Source organism: Perca fluviatilis, chromosome 21, assembly GCF_010015445.1.
Source record: "Perca fluviatilis chromosome 21, GENO_Pfluv_1.0, whole genome shotgun sequence".
Lineage (NCBI taxonomy): Eukaryota > Metazoa > Chordata > Actinopteri > Perciformes > Percidae > Perca > Perca fluviatilis.
The window spans coordinates 9,930,151-9,957,293 of NC_053132.1; the positions used below are offsets into that span (position 1 = coordinate 9,930,151).

Consider the following 27,143-nt stretch of genomic DNA (forward strand, 5'->3'; position numbering starts at 1 on the left):
TCTCCTAAGCCCCTCCCCCCACAAGGGAGAATGAATGTGTGTGCATGACCAGCGATTGACACAAAGTTAGACAAGAGGAGATTGGAACCAGTCCTACTGGGTGGAACTTAAGACACCGCATAAGTTTTACATTATTATAATGATTATTATTTCACTGCTCAACTTCATCTGTAAGCACTAGGGCTGGGTTAAAATATTAAATTCTCCAAATAAAATGTATCTTTGCTTGAGTGATGTGATATTAATTAATAAAATCTTGAAATCTATCTTTTTTTAAATATGCCTTGTCACCATGGATGTGGTAAATTGACCCCTTTTCGGTAGTCAATTCTTAATGTAAACATGAACCTGGTGCATTAGATAAAAAATATGTCAGGGTTTCTTCTTGCTTTCACAATTTACAGCATTCTCTGAGAATCTCTTTTATATCCAAGCAGAACTGGTATTGTAGCCTAACAGAAATGTCCCTAACCTAATTGATATGGAAACAATTCGGGAATATAATCAAATTGGGATATTGTGAATCAGAATCGATTCAGGAAATCATTGGCGATACCCAGCCCCAGTGAGCACAGTACAGATTTACTGGAAACTAACTGTTTTAGTAAAGACTGTCATGTCATATGTGTGACTGTAGCTAGGCGCACAAACTGTTACAATTTTAAATTTAGTACTAACTGGGAGCTGAAAAATATATAAGAATACATGGTTGATACATACAGTAGGTGGATAAAACAGTATGTTCACAGTGTATTATACACTGTGTATATTTGTCAGATATTAACATGTTTACAGTGTATGTGAAGTAAAAAACATAGATACCGTTCTGGTAAATTGGGTGTGTGCTTGGTGTTAAGTAGATGGACTTTAAACCGGAACTAACTAATAATGTGATGTAGGCAAAGAAGTTTATTTTTCATTTATTTACTTTCTTTGTCATTAAACACACACACACTCGTAATAGCCTATTAATACGAAGGGAGGAGGTGCAAGGAAACTGAAACTGAAAGTATGAATTAGGTTTATTCAGACTCCATTTTAAACTCCACAGAGCATTAGGACACAGGATGTCTGAGGTAGGGTGAGTGTTAATACTTGTATTAATACTAACTGTTTAATTATATAATTGAAAAATCACTACCAGATACGAAATTAGTGTCCTAGAGCCCAACATGACGTCTTCAAATGTTATCTTTTTTTTTTTTTTTTTTTACTTTTCCTGGTTTGAGCATCACATTCAAAATGGAGAGCAAGCAGCCATGTGGTCTGTCTGTCTGAAGACTGTTGGATATAAGTCTATTATCATTGTGATGGCAAAAAAATAAACGTCTTATAAAACTAAATAAAAAGTTAGAGAGTTCTGACTTGTCTATGTATGTAGGCTAATTCCAATGTTACTGGTTTCCCTCTTAGACTTGAGAAGATGAGTGATTCTGAGGAAGAGGAGGACAGAGCAGCGTCTGTATTATCCGGCTGCCTGTCTATGAGGAGTGACCGGTCCATAGTGGAACCTCCATTCTTCAGTAATGAACCTGGACCCTCAGGCACAAAGTAAGACAACTGCTACTAAAGGTTTTGTGTTTCTATTGTCCACTAAAGTTAATTTGCTACAAAACTTTTACAAACTTTTGGTGACAAATAGAAATCCTTTGTGCCATCTTCCTCTTAGTAGGGTAGTAGCCTATCTGTGACGGCTGTCAGTCAACTAGACAAGCTGTAATCTAATCGAAGGGGACTATTACAATATCTGAATCCTCCTAATTATTGACAGTAGCAGTAGTTTGTCTATGTAGAGCTTCCTATAGAGATTTAGAAAGAAAATTAATCAAGGATTCAAGCAATATGAATAATAACATCTTGGTGTTTGCAGAGTTCAGTACAGGAGAGCAGAGTCTGTATTATCCGGCTGCCAGTCTATGAGGAGTGACCGGTCCATAGTGGAACCTCCATTGTTCAGTAATGAACCTGGACCTTCAGGCACAATGTAAGAAACTGATTTACTGTAAGCTACTCTGATGAAAGATGATGTGTTGATGAAGACAACATGTTCTGGATTAATATTTATGATGCAATAATAGTGCAAATACTGTTTCAAACTAAGATGGATGTTTTCTGGGTTTTTTCATTTCATTTTTCATTCATTTTCATTTTTATTACAGACTTGATTCAAACAGAACTGTTGCGGCAATTTTACTGTTTTCTGTGAACATCTGAGCTTTGGCCAAAGCTTGATATTTTCAACAACAATCAACAAGTCATTTAGTTATAAAGCAATGTCTTCACAGAGAGAAGAGGAGGAGGAATGATTCTGTGGAGCAACAGCTGTCCAGATCCAGAACAAGTCAGACCAGCACTGTACTAAGTAAGTCTCTACAGCTATCTAATGTCTTCATGTCTGAAAACATATATATATATATATATATATATATATATATATATATATATATATATATATATATATATAATTTGTTCTGTCATCAGCACGACCATTCAGCATCATTATAAATATCCTTCTAGTATCCGTTTTAATTTCAATTTAATTTGAAGTCCAACTGAAATTTACCTGTATACCAACAAACATATCTGCTCTGTTTCACTTTTCCTGTGTTCCTGTCTATACTTTCAGATACCAGCTTTATTTTAGTGTCACAGCAGAGCTTTGTCAACTTACTGTTGCTGATGTAAACAAAAAGTTACCTTTTGCTGCTGCTTCACATAAAAGTATTCCAGTAGCAGGATTTTATTTTAAAGCAGTTATAGTTCTTTGTAGAGTTGCACGATATTGACAAAATGTGATATTGCGATATCGATTATGAATATTGCGATATCGATATTAATTTCAATATTTTTTAACATATGTAAAATTACAAAGGTTATGGGAAAACGCATCAAAAAAGATTCATAACAAATTAAACAAGTTTTCATACAACACAAGGTTTATTTCAACTGGCAGTCATATTGGACTGGTACACCATGAATAGATAAATAAATAAGGACCATGTCTACAGAAAAGGACATGTTTTACAGGTTGGAGAGCATAAAATAAATAAATAGAGAGAACAGGACACAACTTTTCTTTTGCTTCTCTGATTCGTTCCGTTTAGTTGTCTCTTACACCGTCACTCTGTTGAAATATGCACACATGTGGTATGCTACATAGGGTTGGTCACAAAGTGGACCTGTGCGCTGACGTGGCACGGTAACTGGCCAATGAAATGATGATCATTATAGCGTTTCAAGCGGGCTGTAAATCGAACACAACTAAGCCACACAGCCAACGGACGGGACGCAGCACTCCACAAAATAAGCAAAACTTATTGCGACACTTTCAATTAATATTGTGCAACGTGATATTGCGAATAACAACATTTAGTCAATATACAGTGTCTTGCACCCCTAGTTCTTTATTATTGGTGCTGCTAGTTCAGTACATATTCAAAACGTGCCTGTTAGGAACAGGCTGATTTCTTGGCCTCCTGTATTGCTGCTTGCAGCTATCTCCAGAATTGGATGAACCATCTATCCAGCACCTACGCCATTGTTGTTTTGAACGAACAGTCGCGATTGTCACACATCCCTTAACCCTGCCTGGTTGTTCTGATAACATTTTAAAAGTCTAAAAGAGCCACACGATTAAATAATTTAATCTCCATTCATCATCCATCCCCCAAGTTTAAAAAGCTAAACCGGAAGTAGCCAACTCTGCCTTTACTTCTTTGTATGTTCTTATATTTATCGTTTTCATATTGGTAATAAAAATAATCCCCAGATTGTCAACTTTTATTTTTCTTGTTTTGTCTTTCACCTTTGTCCTTTTTCTAGTGATTGGTGGTCAGCATAGACATAAGATCAGTCTGACGAGGATATATAAATGTGTGACTGAAGGAACTGAATGTGTGACTGAAGGAACTAGTGAAACAAGAAGTGAAACATCCTTCAACAGGATCTACACTGAGGTCTACATTACAGAGGGACAGAGTGAAGAGGTTAATACCCAACATGAGGTAGTGCAGCTTGAGACAGCTTCCAAGATGAGGATCTTCAATGACACTCCAATCAAGTGCCGCGACATCTTTGAGGCCTTACCTGGCCAACAGAAACGAATCAGGGTTGTTCTGATGAACGGTGTTGCTGGCGTTGGAAAAACCTTCTCAGTGCAGAAGTTCGCTCTGGACTGGGCAGAGGGTTTGGAAAACCAAGATATCAGTCTGGTGATTCCGCTTTCTTTCAGGGAGCTGAACTTGATCAAAGATGAGCAGTACAGTCTTCTTTTTTCCCCGCTTTCCCCTCAAGCTGCTTCACCTTTTCCATCCAGCATTAAACACATAAAAAAGCAGACTTTCACTGGATTTTAAGAACAGGAAGGTTATGTCTGATGTCACACAGAAGTCATCAGTCAACCTGCTGTTGACAAACCTCATCAAGGGGAACCTGCTTCCCTCGGCTCTCGTCTGGATAACTTCCCGACCTGCAGCAGCCAATCAGATCCCTCCTGAATGTGTTGACAGGGTAACAGAAGTACGAGGCTTCACTGACCCCCAGAAAGATGAATACTTCAGGAGGAGAGTCAGTGGAGAGCTGTCCAGCACAATCATCTCACACATCAAGACATGCAAGAGCCTCGACATCATGTGTCTGCTCCCAGTCTTCTGCTGGATCACCGCTACTGTTCTTCTCCACATGTTAACTACAGACTCGAGAGGAGACCTGCCCAAGACGCTGACTGACATGTACTCACACTTCCTTTTGGTTCAGACAAAGAGGAAGAATCAGAAGTATGATAATAAACAAAAAAAGAGTCCACAGGAGCTGACGGAGGCTGACAGGGAATTTCTTCGGAAGCTGGGTAGGCTGGCATTCGAGGAGCTACAGAAAGGAAACATCATGTTTTACCAAGAAGACTTGCAGCGGTGTGGTCTTGATGTCACAGAGGCCTTGGTGTACTCCGGAGTTTGTACAGAGATCTTCAAAAGAGAGAGTGTGATCTTCGAGGAAACTGTCTACTGCTTCGTTCATCTGAGCGTTCAAGAGTTTCTAGCTGCAGTCTATATCTACCACTGTTACACTAACAGCAACACAGAGGTACTGGAGGACTTCCTTGGGAAAGACTGGAAATCCAACAAGAGTGACTCATCCCTGGATGTCTTCCTTAAGAGAGCCATGGAGAAATCCCTTGAAAGTAAAAATGGCCACCTGGACCTGTTTGTCCGCTTCCTTCATGGCCTCTCTCTGGAGTCCAACCAGAGACTCTTACGTGGCCTGCTGGGTCGGACAGACAGCAGTCCAGAAATCATCCAGAGAGCCATCAACAACCTCAAGGAGATGAACAATTATGACGTCTCTCCTGACAGAAACATCAACATCTTCCACTGTCTGACGGAGATGAACGACCACTCAGTACAGCAGGAGATCCAAGAGTTCCTGAAGTCAGAGAACAGATCAGAGAAGTCACTCTCTGAGATCCACTGCTCAGCTCTGGCCTACATGATGCAGATGTCAGAGGAGGTTCTGGATGAGTTGGACCTGCAGAAGTACAACGCATCACAGGATGGACGACAGAGACTGATTCCAGCTGTGAGGAATTGCAGAAAGGCTCGGTAAGTCCAGATGTGATTAACATTATAAATCAGTGTAGATTAGTCATTTAGTTCCTCAAAAATATTTGTACCATTCTTGTTATTCTTAAAATGTGTTCAAAACAAAATGATACATCAGTTGTATTTTGTCACTTGTGTTTTTGTTAATAAACAGTTATTATATAATTATATCCAATGTATATTACAGTTTTCTCTTCTACAGTATTTATCCTTCTTTGTGTAATGGAGGTGACATGCAAACCTGGTAAAACATACGAAGGACTTTAGAGATTGTTTTAGTTTTTATCACAGCAGCATTTCATTATAACTTATAGCAGTATTATACAGTTATCAGTGAATGTGGTTAAGTTAGTTTTACAAAGTGTCTCATATAATCACACATACATGTAATACCTGATTGTTTTACCACTATGCTTAACGCTGGGTACACACTGGATGCCGAAGCGCCTCCTGCTTTCTTTAGAACCATTGGGCTGTTCACATAGCATGCAGTGCAGAGCTCCATGGCCGGCTTGCGATCTGCAGAGGCAGTTTCGCCATCTGGTCTATTTTTTTCCACGAGTGATTCTGGCAAGAAAACACACTGATAATCTATTACAAACAAGATAAAGGATATATGTGATATAAATGATCTGATTCTGATAAATGATAAAATATGCATTCCAATCTTGCCAATCCTTTTTTTTTATTCTCCCTGCTGTTCCCCTGGAGTTTAAATTCCCCCGATTGTTACCCCCCATATGATACAATTTCAAATCTGTCCATCAATGCTTTTCAGTCAAGAACACTCTGGTCGTAGATTTAACAATTTATTGCAACAAATGGAAATACATTTATGCTTGGTGCTGATGGCTCCGCTCTTGATGATGCTCTCTGGGTATAAAAGTGTAAGCCAAAAGAAAGACGACCATGGCCGTCGTTGCCCCTCGCTCTGGCCGTGATGCCCCGGAAATAATTGTACACCCTACGGCCACCAGGGCCTTTGTGCCCCTGCTACTGTCAAAATCCAGAGGTCAGCATTTGGTTTGTGTGTTCGAATGTTTGGGTGTTGTCGTGTTCTGATTTTATAACAAAATGGCATGACAAAAACAAGTTTACACTGCAGTGGGCTGACAATCCACGTGTGTTCGGGGTTACTCTCGGTCATAGATGAAGGTTCTATCATGAGGATGTAAATTCTTCTTAAGTTACCGGAATAAACATTCTTTGGTCTAATCTAGTCGGCACCCCAACAAGGGTTGGCTCCAAGACAGACATGATTGAATTAATTCAGGAAGCAATCACCCCCTGAGATTAAGAGAGCAGACAGACATGATTTAATTATCTCAGCTGAGTTTTACTGCTCATACGGAATCAGTATAAAAGAAAAGGATATAGAGCTCAACAGTCCCGCCCACAGCGAGTTCCGGAAGTAAAAATACAATGCAATTTCTCCATTGACAATTGGAGTATAAGCCATAAAATCATAACCGTTGATGGTAGACTTAAAACCAGCTACGACATGACTAAGCGATTCTATATGCTCATATAGACGCCAAAAGTTCATGGGGCACCAACCTTGTTTTGAGATAAAAGTATTTTTATTTGCGATGTCTTGGATAAGTACTCCATTACCCACAATCCTGAACAATCCCACAGTGATGCCTCTGATTGGTGGAACTCATGCTGGTGAAGAGGGGGAGCTGCCGGGAGCTGCCTGCTGGGAGCATGCCCAAGATGATAATCAAAGAATTTAATCCTGTTTTATGAGGATTTACGACACTGCACGAATAACGATCTGTTTCATGCTTCGGCCGTTGCCTTCCCCGGGAAGCTAACATTAGTTTAGCTAACGGCTAATTTGGCTAACCGCTAGCTGACACCTTAATTCAGTCTAAAATAACGTTAACTCAAACTTAACACTGGGTTAAGCAGGCTACAGCTGACGTAACAGCTGTTATATATTTTAACGGTTATTTTCAGGTTTTATTTTGAGGGTCTTTTAAAGTTATTACATGCTGTCTCAGCTAGCGGTTAGCCGAATTAGCTGTTAGCTAAACTAACGTAGCTTCCTTTATTCGGTGGTGCGTGGTGGTTTACGGGATGAATAGTTCCTTCACTCGATAATGAAAATATGTACACAGTCTTGTACCTTTGACTTTTTGGGGATTTTCTGTTCGTTTTTTCACTCTAAATGATATGTTGTATGCTTATGAGTCACGTCGTAGCTGGTTAGCCTAAGGCATGGTCTAAAACTCTTTATGTACGTATTTTTCCGGAATTCAATGGGAAAATGATTGGGAAATTTACTTCCGGAACCCAAGGACTCTTGGAGGAGGGGTGATTGGGTCTAACAGTATTGATACAATTGTTCTGCCTAACCCAGATGCAGCTTATATTGTGAATACATTAAAACATAAAAGTAAATTGATATCAAAGATCAGCATTGTTTTTACATTTTTAAACAACGGTGTAAAGTCTAAAATCAAAATTAAAAGTTACATCGTAGTTCCCACTGAATGACGAGTTCACCATGGCAACCAATATTTGTTTTCAAACTTTTTTCGATTTTGGAAGCGGCATTGGATCATATTTGGGTAATCGCATTACTCGCGCTACTCACATCACAGGCACAAACAATGTTTCTTTCCATCATCATGAGGCCAAAATAACCACTATTGCTGCTTAGTACCTGGTGTGGAAGTCACTGATACATCGGGAAATTAAACAGCATCATGTCTGCATTAGTAATATCACCTGGCGGAGCAAAAAGCATGCTAATGTGTACTGCCTTTTCCACGAAGGAAATGTTACGTCTGATTTCTGCCACTTCCAGCGCGACTTGAAGTACAGATTGTGCCGTTTTTTTTATTATTTTTTTTTATCAGGTCTGTCGGCTAGATGAAACACAAACAAATTTTAAAATGCTTGTTTTCTGGATGGAGTTTGGTTCTATCAGGGCTCTGCTAACATTGGAGCTGCTCCATGAACACAACAACAGAGATTCCCAAAGAAAACTCCTTTCTAAACACTGATGGCTTTTGCCACACATCTACACACAAATATCTTGCTCAGTTCACACACACACAGCATTGCATTTTTCAATCCCCCTCCACTGTAAATTGTTTTTTACTAACAGTTGAATGTTTGAGCTTCCAAGTTGTATTCAAGTTGTTTATTTATAAGCTCCAAATCATTCATTGGCCTTTGTGCCCTGGAAGATGGCCTTTGTGCCCCAACATATTTTGTCACACCGAAGTGCCAAATGGCCTTGACCCTAAAATTACGAAATTTCAAGCCTGGTTGCCAGCAGCAGCAGTAGTGAGTGAAGCAGCGTTAGTGTAGCAGGGATCAGTGAGGAAAGAGTCATATTTAAAAGGACCGCCTTGATGTGAGAATGGCTGTGATCAGTGTGTGTCTGATACTAGTGATAATTCAATCAGCGGGCAAATGACTTCTGTGTCCTGCATGAACTAACACTTAGCTTGATTTTGTGATCGTGTTATACTTACAGTATTTGTAAGCTGTCTAAACTAAGAGTGAAAGAGATAAGCAGACAGACTCACACACACACACACACACACACACACACACACACACACACACACACACACACACACACACACACACACACACACACAAATATATAAACCCTCCAGCATGTTCTGGGTTTACCCCATGGTCTCATACCAGTTGGACATGAGTTAACAGTTAATGATTGGTTAACAAGCATTGGCTATCGGTCAGAATTGTTTTTCTAAATTAGCATCCCTAGATACAACCACAATGTTGATCATTGATGTTTGGTCTAAGGTGTTCTGGTCCCTACAAGCCACACTTAGTATGGAAAGGAGGATACAGTAAGAAAAAAAGTTATGTAATAAATGAAATAATGAACAGTGTTTTTAGTCCATCATGTCTGATTTGATATTGATCCTTCAGAACACACACAGCTGTTTAAAGGATCAATATAGTATTGATCCTCTAATCCCAGACTTCAGAAATCAGAAGCATGTTATTAATCTGTGTTGACATAAATATGTGTATGAATGTTGTGGTAACATTTGAATGATGTCTCTAGAAGGCTGACATTATAATGATCCACAAAAACACAATGACAAAGTTGCTCACTTTAGGTAACCACTCATTGATTAGAACAGTAATCTTGAGCTGCACATTTTCAACACACAATCATCTGATTGAAGTGTATATAGATTTTGTTCTACATCATTTATTCTTTTTTCAGATTGTGTGGCTGCAGTTTGTCAGAGGTCGGCTGTGCTTCTCTGGTCGCAGCTTTGAATTCCAACCTCTCCCATCTGAGAGAGCTGGAGCTGAACTTCCTCCAGGTGTTGCATTCAGGAGTGAAACATCTGTCTGCTGGACTGGAGAGTCCACAATGTAAACTGGAGACTCTGAGGTCAGTTCACCGACTTTCTGTTACTATTATAGATGTATAAATTTGATGAACAATTGAACCTAATTCATGTACAAACATAACTTAAATCCACAAAGTTGTAAATGTCCATTTGTTCATTTCATGTTTCTAGGACAAAATTTAGTCTGCAGACAGAAACAACTCATGTTTGTTAAAGAAACGTAAGAATCAGCAGCATGCTATAAAGCTGTGTTGACATGAATAGTTGTATGAATGTTGTGGTGACATTTGGATGATGTCTGTACAAGGCGGACATTATGATGATTCACAGTAACACAATATCAAAGTCACTCCACTCATTTTAATGAAAAGCTCATTGATTAGGTATCGTCATGTTAAGCTACACATTTAAAACCTCTGAACACATCTGATTGGATTATGAATGGATTTTTATCTACATTATCTTTTTCTTTATTCAGATTGAGTAAAGGCAGTTTGTCAGAGGTCAATTGTGCTTCTCTGGCCTCAGCTCTGAAGTCCAACCCCTCCTATCTGAGGCAGCTGGACCTGAGTGACATTTGTCTGGGAGATTCTGGTGCGAAGCTGCTGTGTGATCTTGTGGAGAGTCCACATTGTAGACTGAAGACTCTGAGGTCAGACAACACTGCCAAATGTTTTACTTCTGTGCTGAGATTAATATGATGTGAACATTCTGGTGACACTAAACTGCAGACATAAGACTGATATACTGATCCACACTGAGTCTTAATGCTAAAGTCTTTTTTATTCAGTGGTTTAATCCATTGACTGTAGCAGAGCAATGTTGAGCAACAAATTCAAAATCTTAACCTGCATCCTTTTAGGTTCAGGTGTTTGGACTTTCCATTTTCTATACTTTATAAACCTTCATTCTGAGCAAATTATTAAACATTAAATGATTTATTCTCTATTCAGATTGAGTTGCTGCAGTTTGTCAGAGATCCGCTGTGCTTCTCTGGCTTCAGCTCTGAAGACCAACCCCTCCCATCTGAGCGAATTGGACCTTAGTAAAAACAGCCTGCATGATTCAGGAGTGAAGCTGCTGTGTGGTTTTCTGGAGAGACCATACTGTAGACTGAAGACTCTGAGGTCAGACACAATTTTTTACTTCTGTGCTGAGGTTGGATGGATGAATGCTGTACGGTGTAGCAGTATGACTACTTTAGAATTAGGGTACCACCTTCATTGGAACTAAATTAAATAAACCAAATTAATCTTAATCTAAATTTATAAACAGTTATCAGAATTATTTTTGATACAGGGCCCTCTGTCTTCTAATTCAAAGAACACACTGGCCGTTTTTGAAATCTATATACTCCCAACTACTGCAGTATGCAGTATTCAGTACCTACTGCATAATGTGTTCATCAGTAGTATGCAGTATGAAACAGTTAAATCATTTTATTCTGCAGTATGCTAAGCCAGGCTGAGCCTTTGAACAAGCTCTTAAAGCACTGGGAAAAACAATAACTCACATCACCATTGCAAATGAAAATATATGTGTTTTTTTTTTTAAACAATCGGGGAAATACACGCCTCTTGTCCGTGAATCTCCTAACAGAGCTCCAGCAAGCTCACAGCGAGGTCTGTGAAGGTGGCCAGGCTGGGTGGACAGCCAGCGACCCCGGCAGGCACCCGCCGGCTGTCAATTCAGACTGTGGAGCTTCTGAACTCCATTACCGTCGGAGCAAATTCACAATTAGTCTTCAATTTTCGTAAAACTGCCCATATTCCAGCTCTACATAGTTGATTTCTGCATAAAAAAGTGAATTTAGTGATGAAATAGCATACAAAATTGTAAAATGTTCCCAGTTATTGGCCACAACGGCAATCCACGGTTGTTGTGATTTTTGCGGTGCTTTGCGATACAGTAGGAGAGATAGACTGTTCGATATCCGGGTATTTTTGGCATTAAAGGAATGAAAATAAATAATACATAACTATAATAAATAATCTCTATTTCAACTATCAGACAATAACAAATGTAACAAATGTATTCAAGCTACAGTATATGATGCTTGTACTGACTAAATAGTTTAAACTGAAGATCCTGTGATTTTAGGACTCCACCATTCCTAAAATAATATTGTAGATGTTGTTTCTTCATATATTCACCAAATTCATCATAAAATATTCGTTATCTATGGAAACTTTTGGATGTTGACTCAACCAACCTTTGTGTGACAGGAACATTTTCTTACATCACATACATACAAGTTACATCACTGATTCTTCATTCAGATTGTGGGACTGCAGTTTGTCAGCGGTCAGCTGTTCTTCTCTGGCTTCAGCTCTGAAGTCCAATCCCTCCCATCTGAGGGAGCTGGAGCTGAGAAACAACGATCTGAAGGATTCAGGAGTGAAGATGCTGTGTGGTTCTCTGGAGAGTCCGCACTGTAAACTGGAGACACTGGGGTCGGTTTACTAAGTCTGTTACTATTATAGATCTTATGTTTAATTAACAATTTAACCTAATTATGCACATACATGACTTATATCCATAAAGTTGTTAATTTTACTTTTGTTCATATTTTCATTTTCTCGTACTAAATTTGGACTGCAGTCACAAAAGAAAAACTAGAGAATGTCATGTTCTTTAGTTTTCACATCTGTGTGTTGTCCAGTTCATTATATATTTTTGTTCAAAATTCTTGGGGAGTTAATAAACTATACATTTGGATGATTTCTATAGAAGGCTGAAATTATGATGATGCACAAAACAATGACAAAGACAGTCAAATCTGTCACTAATTTAAAAATCCTCAACACATATTGGATTATAAATTGATATTTATCTTTTTCATGTATTCCTTTTTCAGATTGAGTTCCTGCAGTTTGTCAGAGATCAGCTGTGCTTCTCTGGCCTCAGCTCTGAAGTCTAACCCTTCCCATCTAAGAGAGCTGGATCTGAGAGGAAACACACTGCAGGATTTAGGAGTTAAGCTGCTGAGTGATCTGAAGAAGAGTCCGCACTGTAAACTGGAGACTCTGAGGTCAGTAGAGGGTTGGAGTGAATGGCCCTCATTTATCAACCTAACGTAAAAACCAGCACAGATATGAGCGCAGAATCATCTTACGATAGGCTTCACGTGTGATTCATGAAACGTTCGTATCACACCAATAAGATAGTAAGAATGGTTGTACATTGATAGTTAGTTTAGCCCTTCTGTCTAAACTAACACACTTCAACTTTGCAGAAAATGCGCTAGTTTGGTTTCAATCTTACTTGTCCAACAGAAGACAATCTGTGAGTGTTGGTGGCACTAACTCGTCTTACCTTGAATGTTCAGCAGGGGTCCAACAAGGCTCTATTTTGGGACCAGTATTGTTCTCTGTATATATAAATGATTTGCCAAATGTTTGTCAAACAGTCCACTTTCAAATGTATGCTGATGATGCGGTTATTTTTACACCTGCTAAAAGCACACAGGAAGCATCATCCACCCTTACATCAGCACTGGAGAATATTGGCTGCTTGAATCCTGCCTGTTATTGAACAAAAAGAAAACTGTTGCTATGATTTTCACAAAAAACCCATAAAACTGGAGCAGTCCAATGTGTTCCTCGGGGGAATGGAACTTGACATTGTTGAGGAGTTCAAGTACCTCGGTGTCACACTGGACCCAACACTTTCATTTAAAAAACACATCAAACTTACAGCGAATAGAATCAAATTCAATTTACAAAACTTTAAACAAATCAGATTATTAATAACAATTACTTCTGCTAAAATGTTCCTACATTCAATGATATTTTCACACATAGATTGCTGCATCACAACCTGGTCACTTACTGGAAATACAATTTTAAAACCCATAGAAATGATATTAAAAAAATCTATAAAAATACTTGATCAAAAACCTCTGTCATTCCATCAGTGTAATATTTTGGGAAAATACAATATGCTTAATTTTGAAAATTTTATTCATTTTAAAAATTGTTGTTAATTTATAAAGTTTTTCATGGACTTGCTCCACCTTCGCTTTCTATATACATTAAACCAAGGTCTGACAGAGGTTATTGTACCAGAGCTTCATTTAGAGGAGATATAGAGATCCCGCATTGAAAAACTACCTTTGGACAAACTGTTCTGTCTATCAGAGGAGGTCATTTCTGGAACAGCATCCCAACGAACATAAGAGAATGTCCAACTTACTGCACATTTAAAAAGCACTTTAAACAATTTCTTAAAAGTTCTCAGTTATGTCATTATTTTGACTAATTTTATTGATGTAATGTAATCTGTCTGAATGCGTGCGATTGTGTTTCTTGTTTAATTTTGTATATTGTAATATTTTTTTTGTTTTGCATTATCTTGTATGTTGTTGTTTTCCTGCCTCGGGACTACAGGTGAAAATTAGCATTTATGCTATAACCTGGCTCATTTGCAGTCTGTACAGAAATGTTAGATTGTTCATTAATGTGCACTGTCCCGAATAAATAAATAAAAAAATAAAAAAATAAAATAAATGCAGCGGCTGGAAACGATCGTAATTTAAATATCATGCCCCAATATATTCTCGGTTTTGAGGCCTCGCCCCTACAATTTACGACATGGCGAGACGTAATCCGGCTGAGAAGCAGCACTTTTCAGAGGTGGAGATTGAAACCCTGATATCTCAGGTTCATTTGCACTAATGTGTGTACTATTTGGCAATCTGAAAACTGTTATTAACGGTAAATTGGAATGCTATAGTATGGTATGCTATAGTCAGTAATATATAGGCTTATATTGCAATCTCTTAGGCCTACATGGTGTACCTACAGTGCCTTGCGAAAGTATTCGGCCCCCTTGAACTTTTTGACCTTTTGCCACATTTCAGGCTTCAAACATAAAGATATAAAACTGTAATTTTTTGTGAAGAATCAACAACAAGTGGGACACAATCATGAAGTGGAACGAAATTTATTGGATATTTCAAACTTTTTTAACAAATAAAAAACTGAAAAATTGGACGTGCAAAATTATTCAGCCCCTTTACTTTCAGTGCAGCAAACTCTCTCCAGAAGTTCAGTGAGGATTTCTGAATGATCCAATGTTGACCTAAATGACTAATGATGATAAATAGAATCTAGCTGTGTGTAATCAAGTCTCCGTATAAATGCACCTGCTCTGTGATAGTCTCAGAGGTCCGTTTAAAGCGCAGAAAGCATCATGAAGAACAAGGAACACACCAGGCAGGTCCGAGATACTGTTGTGGAGAAGTTTAAAGCCGGATTTGGATACAAAAAGATTTCCCAAGCTTTAAACATCCCAAGGAGCACTGTGCAAGCGATAATATTGAAATGGAAGGAGTATCAGACCACTGCAAATCTACGAAGACCCGGCCGTCCCTCTAAACTTTCAGCTCATACAATGAGAAGACTGATCAGAGATGCAGCCAAGAGGCCCATGATCACTCTGGATGAACTGCAGAGATCTACAGCTGAGGTCGGAGACTCTGTCCATAGGACAACAATCGGTCGTATACTGCACAAATCTGGCCTTTATGGAAGAGTGGCAAGAAGAAAGCCATTTCTAAAAATATCCATAAAAGTGTTGTTTAAAGTTTGCCACAAGCCACCTGGGAGACACACCAAACATGTGGAAGAAGGTGCTCTGGTCAGATGAAACCAAAATCGAACTTTTGGCAACAATGCAAAACGTTATGTTTGGCGTAAAAGCAACACAGCTCATCCCCTGAACACACCATCCCCACTGTCAAACATGGTGGTGGCGGCATCATGGTTTGGGCCTGCTTTTCTTCAGCAGGGACAGGGAAGATGGTTAAAATTGATGGGAAGATGGATGGAGCCAAATACAGGACCATTCTGAGAAGAAAACAGATGGAGTCTGCAAAAGACCTGAGACTGGGGGGGGGAGATTTGTCTTCCAACAAGACAATGATCCAAAACATAAAGCAAAATCTACAATGGAATGGTTCACAAATAAACATATCCAGGTGTTAGAATGGCCAAGTCAAAGTCCAGACCTGAATCAATCGAGAATCTGTGGAAAGAACTGAAAACTGCTGTTCACCAACGCGCTTCTCCATCCAACCTCACTGAGCTCGAGCTGTTTTGCAAGGAGGAATGGGCAAAAATGTCAGTCTCTCATGTGCAAAACTGATAGAGACATACCCCTAGCGACTTATAGCTGTAATCGCAGCAAAAGGTGGCGCTACAAAGTATTAACTTAAGGGGGCTGAATAATTTTGCACGCCCAATTTTTCAGTTTTTTGTTTGTTAAAAAAGTTTGAAATATCCAATAAATTTCGTTCCACTTCATGATTGTGTCCCACTTGTTGTTGATTCTTCACAAAAAATTACAGTTTTATATCTTTATGTTTGAAGCCTGAAATGTGGCAAAAGGTCGAAAAGTTCAAGGGGGCCGAATACTTTCGCAAGGCACTGTATATTTAAATAAACACACAGTAGTGGAGTTTATGCAGTATCTTTTATTTTACTTACCACCACCCCGACTCTATCTCCTGACAGCAGAGGGGCTGGAAAAACAAGCCGAAGCCAAGTCGGTCAATGGCAGAAATAAATTGTTCACTTGTGGCCATTAACAACACTTTAAAAGAGAAACGAAAATGATAAATGCCTTGCTTTGCGTACGCCCGTCCTACGCCTATTTTAGGTCATACGCACGTTTCATAAATTAGGGCCACTGTATTCACTTTAATTTGCACAGTCAACAGACTTTATGTCCAACGTCTCTGCAGGTCTCTGTGCTTCAAGCTCAATGTGTTCACTCCAAAATATTAACATGAAACCAGAAAGGAAGCTACGCAGCCGCTCCCCTTGTGGTCTAAACTGGACTGAAGTCCCTGCTGGTCTTTATACAGGATGTGCTGCATCACTGACTGACAGCTGATAAAGGGACTCTCTGTAAACACTTATTTATCACTTCTGTTGTTTCCTTCTCTCTTCAGATGGAAGTTTACTCACTAACAGTGATCAGAAAGGTGGATGTGTTGAGAGGCTAAGCTGTGTCCTGATGATCCAGAGAGGTTAAGCAGCCTCAGCTCTGACTGGGTCATATTACTGGGATGACTCTTAGTGCTGCAGTCTTGAACTGCTCTGAGATCAGCTCCACCATCATCATCATCATCATCATCATCATCATCATCATCATCATCATCATCATCATCATCATCATCATCATCATCATCATCATCATCATCATCCCTGTGTGTTCCTCTGGATCTGTATCATCAGTGTATCAGGACTGCTCTGCTGCTGCTCTGTCCTACACAGTCTCTGCAGACACACTAAGACTCTTCCACGTCTTCTGCTCCACACTCATTCAACTCCTCCACCTGGACAAGAAGATAAAACCTGTAGAAAGTGTGGATTTAATCAAAGCTCACCGAAGTCTAAAAACTAAAACACCATTCTGAGTATCAGCAGACTTTTAATAATATAATTGGTTAAGAATAAGAAAAAGCCAGTTAAAAGGACAGACTCCAAACATGTATCATTGTTATTATTATATTTCATATATGATATTTCAATTTCCTTTTTTTTTTGTTTTGTTTTTTTACAAAAAATACCTGCAAAGTCTGTTGATAATTATCCAAAGCTTTGTCGCTCCATGGTGTTTTAAGCCCCAAACGTCTCCTTCCAGGCAGCGCTGAGACCATTGACTTAAAGGCACCTAACCCTAACCTTAACCCTAACCATTGCCAAATCCTAGTGCCTTCCAGGCAGCGCTGCCTGGAAGGAGACATTGGGGGCTTAAAACACCGATAAATGGCTTTGTCACTGTGAACAACCCCTTTCATTTCCACATTGTCATTTGAACCATTGTTAATATAAACATTTTGATCAGAGTAGCTTTTAGTCAATCTCTGGATTTTGAAAAAGCCATTGCAGTCTTAAAGCTGAACATTTTTACAACTTGTTACACATTTTTTTGCTCTTTTTCTGTTGACATGAAATGAATCAGCAAAAGATATTAAACTTGTCTTAGTGTAATGTCATGTACATGTTTATTACAGCTGTGTATTGGCAGGGGATTCAATTCAATATAAAGCATGAAATCAATATTCATATATGTAGGTGACTGAAATACCCAGATAATTCATGAGAGTACCTTCTGATATTTGTGATCTAATACCATGTGCATTATCGATGTGGTTTAGAACAAATTGTACTAGCAAAACTTATTTTACCATTTCCTTATTCTTAATTAAGCAAAAAGAATAAACTATTCCCAGCATTGTATGCTGTAATGCATTGAAATAAAATGGTAAGTACACACACTACTGCACAATGTAAATAATGTACCCAACCCTAAAGTTTATGTATACATAAATGTCCTGCATGTTGGTATAAATCTCTGTATCACTCTATCACCATCATCACCTCTATCAACCTGCCTTATTAAGGCTGGTTGTCGAAAGTCAATGTTTTTGGTAACCGACTAAATTGTGAAGAGAGTATTGTAAACGCGAAAAAGTTTCATGCTTGGTTATATTTTCAGTCTTGTTTACTTATTAATTAATAAGATATTTCCTGATTTAAATCATATTTTGGCTACTTTCAGTCTGTATGTCCTAACTCAAAGTGTATTCACCACCATTCTTCTTCTGTAACAAAAACAGGCACAATGTTGACGTATTTTTTGCAGTGCATAGCCATTTATTAATGTTTAAGAGCACGGACAAAGCTGTACAAAAACCACAGCAGAAAGGCAGCTTTTTGCATGAAGACAAATGAAAACAAGTTGCATTACAAAATAAATTTAAAGAACCCTTTTATTTTTTTAGTTAACAGATTACAAGATGAATGTCATTTGACATTTTGGAGTTAGATCAATATGAACTCTTGGTCCTTATTATACCAGATGATTTGGGAATTCTGAGCTACAGTGAAGTTAAATACTGTAACCACCATAAAGGCCCATATCACTGTTTTTACAAGCAATATCCCCTTAACAATGTATGCTTTATATTACAGATAACCCTTTTGTAAATGCTGCTGTTTTTCTTTACAATTCCTACCTTCCATGCAGTCACTGGTTTCCATTTTGTCCGTGCAGTATTTCAATAAATTCTCTTGAAACTTGGTACAGGTGTGTAATCTATCCATCACAGTGAACATCAAGTCTAGATATATTTTTGTTGAAGTTCTAGTATTTTTGTGTGGTTATGCTGTTTAAGTGCAGATTTGAGTTGAAATGTCTCGTTAAAGTAATTTGACTTTTCAGACTGTAATGGAAATTAATGGAAATCAATGAATGTAGTTACAGTAGGTTTAATACTTCCAAAGGTCTAAAACACAACAGCATGATTTTCAAAATGCATATCTGTGATATAGACCGGATTACTAGCATAAGGGGTAACACAAGCAAAATTGTTGGTATGGTATTTCTAATACAGTTTGTGCACTGGGAAGGGTGTACATTAGAGCCTGACTGATACCGGATTTTTGAGGCCCATATAGATATATCTTTATTGATATATTTGTTTTGTTTTTTAAGATAAATTAGAGCTGAAATGATTAGTCAACCGATCGACATAAAAATAATGACTAATTATATTTTTAAATCGCTTAATCATTACAAGAAGGGGGGTAATTTGATCTCTGCTGGAAAAACTATGCAATGACACATTTATTAATGACCACAAACATATCTTTGGCATTTCTGTACTGTGTTGAGTTAGCCGGCTTGTACGCCTTATACTGTTATCTGATATTATAAAAATCCACTCATATCAGTTGGGCTCTAGTTTGCATGCCAGTAATTGTGTATATGCTGTGAGATTGAGCTGGTTTGACTGATGTAAGATTATAAAGACAGAGGAGGCCACCGACGAGTGAGCTCTACATTCACACAGCCTTCACTGCACATGCTCAGACTGCCACGTCTAACATCGGCTTATGCACAGGTCCGACACTCCAGTGCAGCACAGACAGGGCCACCTGACATGTCACTGAACATCTCTTAAATACACCCCACGCTCCATGTAATGCACTGAAACGCAAACCTGGTTTTAAGTACAAAACATGGTCCATTGAGACATTTAGGATGATTTTTTTTAAAACAGGCTGTAGTACAAAGAGAGTATACAAGCAACAATTCCATAGGAATCTAAGATGATTTTAAAACATCTGTCCACCCCACTTTGTTCATTTGTACAAACTCTTCACTTCCCAGCACCACAAACAGGGTGAGGGGATGAAGGGCTGCTCATCTTAACGATATTCATGATTTCAGCATGTATCTATATAAAAAAAAAAAATCCCAGTTGGAGTGGAAAACCCACAGCTCTGGAAGTTGATGGAGAGTTAGTTCTTAGATGTTTGTGTGGATTCAAGAAACTCCTTTGCTGCGGAAGACAGATTTTGCACAAGTTGTCTGACCACGCCCTCCTGCTCCTTGGCCCAGGATAGGCTGTCATCGACGAAGATGTTGACCGGCACACACGCGGTTTCCTTCTGCAGGTCGGTCAGGCGGCAGGTGGCTGCCACGCCGGCCAATCCTAGTAGAAGCAGGAGGAGGAGCTTGAACATCAGGCCAATGAGAGAACGTCGAGGTTTAGGCGCCAATTCAACAACAGCCTTTTTATCTGCTGAGATGAAGCAAGAATGGGTGGTGTTAGAACAACTCCTAAAACAACTAAAGAAAACAACTATACTAACTTTGCACTAGCAAAGAATCAACTACATTAATTACAAACACAAAAAAAGTCCTGGGATCACATAAACCACTGATTTCTGAGAGTCAGCTGCCAAACACCAACCATATCGGTGCAAGAAATAACAAAATTATCATTGTTTCTCACAAAATGCAGCTTTGCTAACCTATTGTCTTCTAGGTTTGATTTTTCAACAACTACCTCACTTTTTTTCGACATACTATAGTAGGACTTTTTTTAATTAATTTTTTATGACTTTAATCAACATACTATGACTTTTTTCAACAAACTATACTATGATTTTTTTATGACTTTTTTCAAGATACATGACTTTTTCAAACTTTTTTTCGATATACTATAATATGACCTTTTTATGACTTTTTTCACATACTATATGCTACGCCTTTTTTTCTTCGATTTATTATACTTAAGACTGTTTTCAACATACTTTCCTATGACTTTTTTTCGACATACTATACTATGACCTTTTGGACTTTTTTCAAAACACTATAATATGACCTTTTTGTCGACGTAATATATACAATGACTTTTTCATGAATTTTTCGGACATACTATACTATGACCTTTTTATGACTTTTTCAACATATTATATACTATTAAATTTTTTCGACATACAATAATATGACCTTTTTTCCGATGTAGTAGACTATGGCTTTTTCTTAGACACACTATACTATGACTTTTTTTCAAAATACTATACTATGACTTTTTATGGTTTTTCTCAACATACTATACTAAGTTTTTCGACATTACTTTTGACATAATATACTATGACTTTTTTCGACACACTATACTTTAACTTTTTATGACTTTCTTCGATATACAGTATTTCCTGTACGACTTTTTTCAACATATTACATACTATGACCTTTTTTTTTTTTTTTTACACACTATACTATGAATTTTTCATGACTTTTTTTCGACATACTATAATATGACTATGACCTTTTTAGGACTTTTAAAAAAAAAAAATACTATACTATGACTTTTTCGTGACTTCTTTTGACATACTATTATATGACCTTTTAATGACTTTAAAAACGTACTATGACTATTTTCAACATACTACACTATGACTTTTTTTCAACATACTATAATATGACTTATACATTTTTTCAAAATATTATACATTTCCAGAGTCAGGAAATGTGCAGAAAACATCACTGCAGACCATCACACCCTGGACAAAACCTGTTCCAACTTCTCCCCTTTGGAAGGAACTACAGAACACTCTATACCAAAACAACAAGACGCAAGAACAGTTTCTTTCCGCAAACTGTCCATATGATGAACATTAACACCAGTCACATAGTGGCAGGATCAATCACTCAGCAATGAAGCTGTAACAATAACCATCCACTGTAACTATAAACATTTAAACATGTACACATCACTGCCAAATATGAATAAATGTACACTGGGCACTGTGTATACTGTCATATCTACCTTACTCATCATGTATATAAAGCAAACGTTTACCTTAATCATTGCATATTTATTCCATTAACCTTTGCACTCTACACCATTTATAGCATAGTGTGTAATAAAAACGTCATAAAAAGTCATAAGATGTTGGAACAAAATCATAAATAAGTCATAGTATGTCAAAAAAAAAGTCAAACGCAATAGTATAGTATGTCAATAAAAGTCATAATATGTCAACAAAGGTAATAGTATGTCATAAAAAAAACTCATAAGAAGTCAGTAAAGTAAATAAAAAAAAGTCTTAGTATGTCTAAAAAAGTAATAAAGAAGGCATAGTATGGTAGGTCAAAAAAGGCATAGTATAGTCTAAAAAAGTCCAAAAGAAGTCAAAGTATAGTATGTCAAAAAAAAAAAGTCATGAAAAGTAGTAGTATAGTATGTGGAAAAAAGTCATACAAAAATAGTATGTCAAATAATAAGTCATAAAAGGTAATGGTACAGTATCTCAAAAAAGTCATAGTATAGTAGGAAGTAAAAATGAAAGTCATGAAAACGTCTAGTATAGTACATCTAAAAAGAATTGGCAGTACAGTATGGCATAAAAAGTCAAAAAAGTCATAGTGTAGTATGTAAAAAAAAAAGTCATAGTACAGTGTGTCATAAAATTGACATAAAAAGTCATAGAATAGTATGTTGAAAAAACTGATTAAAAAGTAATAGTATAGTATGACATAAAGGGTTTTAAAAAGCCATAGTGTGTCAAAAAATCATAGTATAGAATATCTGAAAAAGTCAGTCGAAAAAATAATTAAAAAGGTCATAATTTAGTATGTCGAAAAAAAATCATAGTGTATGTCGTAAAAAAGTCATAGTATAATATGACGAAAAAAGTCATAGTATGACGAAAAAAAAAAAAAATCACAAAAAAGTCATAGTATAGTATCTCAAAAAAAAATCATATTATTATTATTGCATAGTATTTCAAAAAAGTCAAAGTCATAGTAAAGTGTGTCGAAAAAAGCCAATGTCCAAAAAAATCATAAAAAGTAATTGTCTAATATGTAGAATAAAGTGATAAAAAGTCATAGTATAGTATTTCAAAAAACATCATAAGTCGTAAAAAGTCATAGTTTAGTATGTCATAAAAATAACAAAAGTCATAGTATAGTATGTGAAAAAAAATCATGGTATTCTGTATAAGTTATAAAAACGTCATAATAAGTCGTAAAAAGTCACAGTATAGTATTTTGAAAAAAATCCTAAAAGTCATAATATAGTATGTCGAAAAGAGCTAGCTAGAACAAAGTCATATTATAGTATGTTGGAAAAAAATTAAAAAGTCAGAGTATATAAAAAAAAAGTTTTTTAAAAAAGTAATCGAATAGTATGTCAGAAAAATTACATAAAAATTGTATAATATGTCAAAAAATGTCAGAAAAACTCATAGCATAGTATGTAGTAACAATTACATTAAAAGGTCATAATATAGTATGTCATATCAATGTCATAGTATAGTATGTCATAAAAAGTCATGGTATATTATGTTAAAAAAAATCATAAAAAGTCATAAAAAAGTAGTATGTCGTATAGTAGTCTAGTATTTCGCAGCGATACGAACGATGCTGCTAACATTTTACAGGATCATTAATATCCTCTGCTACTTCTACTTTAAACATCTCAAAAAGCCTCTCATTGACTGAATTAGTTGCCAGTGGAAGTTTAACTTGGTAAAAGAAAAACATGAAATATCCCTTTCAGAGGTGCATCATCCAGACCTGCTGCCTGTCCGTTCTTTTTCTTCTTTTCCTCGCTCTTCTTCTTCTGTTGTTCCCGTGCAGCTAGTGCCGCCATCTGAGCGTTGTACTCTCTCCTCCTCTTCTCCTTCTCCTCCGCCTTCTCCTGTTTACGAGCCTCCTTGTCTCTGGCCTCCCGCTCCCTCTGCTTCACCTCCCTCTTCCTCTCCAGCTCTGATAAAGAAGGGAAGAAGAATGTGTTTTGAGGCGATGTAGACAGACAGATCAGCATCACATTTGTTCATAACATAAAAGGAGCATAACTGTCAGTTTTTTTCTTATTTCCTACCACGAATAATCACAACCTCTTTACCTACAGTTAAATGCTGCTATATATCTGTCATAGAGATTGAACTGAAGTACTTTTTTACTCAGGAGTATTTTCACATTGATGGATTGATACTTTTAGTTAAGCAGAGGATCTGGGTACTTCTTCCAGCCCTTTGATATGATACTTGAGTTTCAGCTATTTTGTTATTTAAATCAGGAACTATCTGACAAAAGAGTAAGAAAGCAAGAGTACAAATCTGACCAAAAAAGCATTGAGCGTCATAATCTAGCTCTACTGATCAAATTGCAGTTGATCTGCTGAAATTAATTTGAGGCTCAAATAAAAAGATTTCCTGATACCTTTTTCCCTCAAAAGGCGTTTCTCTCGTGCACGATCAACCTCATCCTGAAGACCGTTCATGTGCTCCAGAACCTGGAAGAAAATGTCCTTTAGTTTTAGATACTGAGGGCTGCTTAGGTGATCTGTTGTCAATCTTTCTCTCTCACCTTGGAGGCACACTGTTTGCACTGCTTCTCATCCAGACAGTCTCCTGCTGCCTTGGCCAGGCCGGCCTCCAGCGGGTTATCCTTCAGATCCAACCACTTCAGACTCTGAGAACAAACACACACACTGAGTTAAATAAATGTGGTCAGAGATCAAAACAAAGCCAGAGTCTACACCCATATTAATTTCTTACAACAGACACAAGTGCAGAGTACCTAAATATCGGTGAAGGTTAGCACTTGCAGAGGGTGTTTGGTGTCTTTTGCCCCCAACGTCACCTTCCAGGCAGCGCGTCAATGGTTATGTTTAGGTTTAAGGTTAGCTGCCTGGAAGGAGACGTTGGAGGCAAAAAAACCACCATTGACTCTTGCAGAGAGTTTGATGAGAAGATCGATACCACTCTCATGTCTGTATGCTAAATATGAAGCTAGAGCTAGCTGCCGGGTTAGCATAGCTTAGCATAAAGACTGTAAACAGCTAGCAAAATCCTGTCCAAAAGAAAGAAATCCTCTAAAGCTCACAAATTAGCAGGTTTTTGTTCAGATTAAACAAATAACTAGTGAACTTTAGAGGTGCTGGAAGGCAGACATTTTACCTTTAGACAGAGCGAAGCTAGCGGTTTCCCCCTGCTTCCAGTCTTTATGCTAAGCTAAGGTAAACTAATTAGTTAGCTTAAAATTGAACACAGTGGTATCAATCTTCTCATCAAACTCTCTGGAAGAAAGTCAATAAGCATATAGAAATGAAACCCACCCTGAGCTGAGAGAAGCTGACAGGCAGGACAGTCAGTTTGTTGTTGTACAGGTCCAGATGTTGAAGGTTGACCAGGTTACCCACGTCTTCTGGCAGACAGGTCAGCTGGTTTTTACTCAGATCCACCTTCACTAGGTGGGTAAGGTTGCAGAACTCTGGCTACAAGAAGTAAACAAAGCCAAAGAAATAAGAACTCAAGTCCAAATATTCATACTTTGTTAGTGACAACGATGAAAAATCTGCAGATAAAGATTGAGGTTAGCAAGCTAAGTGCTCTAAGGAGGCTTAAAAACCAAGTAAATAGAGGATATTAGTATCACCCTGTAATCCCAGAGTTTTCTGAGGTAAGAAGATGTCATCAGAGACGGATTCCTCTGTTAACCCTTACCTTAATTTGTCTAACCCCCCTTACTTTAGTGTTATAAATGAAGGAATAGAGAACACAATCATTTCGCAATAATTGAGACCATATTAACAACCTGTGAATTTGTAACTGCTTTATATTCAACATAACAAAAAAAAAAAGCCAGAAAGACTAAACGTACACTAATTTACTAATTTTAAAAATCCACAATAGAAAACCTTACTTCTTTAAGTTGAGAAATTTTGATTTTTAAATAAAAAATCGTTTCCACTGGGTCACAAGATAATTAAATAATTAAAAGGGATTTAAAAAAGAAAAAAGAAAAAAGAGGATTTAGTGGCACGTTTTCTCCTGAATTATGTCTGTATAGTTTTATCTCCTTCAGCCTCTAAATATCCTTCAAATTAAACAATCAGAAAGGATAATATCGCTCTATGGTTGAACTGCTTACAACTCATGTCCACCCTGAGTATGTATATGTATGTGTATATACTTTTTCTATACAAGGTTAGATCTGTAAATAGTAGTCCAATGTTTTTAAGCAGAATGTATATTTCAGTGTACTTTGACAGCAACAAAAAAACGGATTCACATTCCTTGTATGTGTTCACATTCACCTGTTCTAGTGTAGAAGGAGCGTTTGTTGTACTTACAGGAAGGGAGGTAATGTTGTTGCAAGACAAGTCCACCACAGTTGCTTTTGTGAATAAAGCCTGTTGGGATAAACCATAGCATGGGTCAATTTCATTTTAGCAGTAACTGTAGGCCTACATAATAACCATTTCAAACATGCAACCACAGCATGGTAGCCTTAAGTTTAACTTTACAGCACATTCATATAATGCCATGAATGTTTAATTTATTCAACAGTTTCATACCCAAACAGAGACGATGAGTAACGTTAACTCACCAGCTCTCTGACTGGCACCTCGGTGAGGTTACACAGACTCAGGTCCACTTCATTACCACTGATTTTATCCTTCAGGTTCAACACTTTGCTGTTTTTACTCATTCTGGAGTCTGTGGTAAGGTCAGCAAGAATACACTGGAGCGTTATTGTGAATAACAAACACTGACACCAAGAGATTTTGAACACATTTTAACAGTTTGTAACGTTACTGAAGATACTTTTGACTAGCAGAGAGCAGGAAACCCCATCTAACGTTTGACACGGTTTGCTCACCTGTTATGAAAGCGGTGACAAAACTGCGTTGAAGTGGGACAAACGAATGAAATAAAATGAGTGGTCACAATTTCTAAATGTGAAGAAAGTAAGTCGAAAAGATCAGAGATGTTGGAACGTCTGTGTTTTTGGAAGCACTGACTGCCTCAAAATGAAAATCCACGTCACTGAATGAAAGACAGCGCGCCGCGGAGACGTTGAAGCGAAC

The 27,143-nt window shown here is 37.6% G+C and overlaps 2 protein-coding genes across 3 annotated transcripts; one reads left to right on the top strand and one right to left on the bottom strand.

Moving 5' to 3' along the window:
- The first annotated feature begins 1,043 nt into the window (after positions 1-1,043).
- LOC120551200 (NACHT, LRR and PYD domains-containing protein 14-like) lies at positions 1,044-19,049 on the top strand. The gene is given in 12 exon segments (XM_039788428.1): positions 1,044-1,081; positions 1,414-1,551; positions 1,871-1,984; positions 2,286-2,362; positions 3,823-4,330; positions 4,332-5,597; positions 9,823-9,996; positions 10,434-10,607; positions 10,909-11,082; positions 12,235-12,408; positions 12,813-12,986; positions 16,911-19,049. Coding segments are annotated over 12 exon segments (3,006 nt in total). The 5' UTR covers positions 1,044-1,067; the 3' UTR covers positions 16,930-19,049.
- On the bottom strand, positions 18,720-27,110 carry lrrc59 (leucine rich repeat containing 59). 2 transcript variants are annotated; one of them, XM_039788483.1, is made up of 8 exons: positions 26,936-27,110; positions 26,663-26,772; positions 26,406-26,465; positions 25,389-25,547; positions 24,638-24,742; positions 24,491-24,563; positions 23,843-24,034; positions 18,720-20,552 (listed from the first exon to the last, which is right to left on the bottom strand). In XM_039788483.1, exons 2-8 carry the CDS (start codon positions 26,762-26,764, stop codon positions 20,272-20,274), a joined length of 972 nt encoding a protein of 323 aa, XP_039644417.1. In that variant the 5' UTR covers positions 26,765-26,772; positions 26,936-27,110; the 3' UTR covers positions 18,720-20,271. The 2 variants fall into 2 exon arrangements, with proteins under 2 accessions (XP_039644417.1, XP_039644416.1); XM_039788482.1 differs by having other exon boundaries at positions 18,720-20,555.
- Between the last annotated feature and the right edge of the window lie 33 nt (positions 27,111-27,143).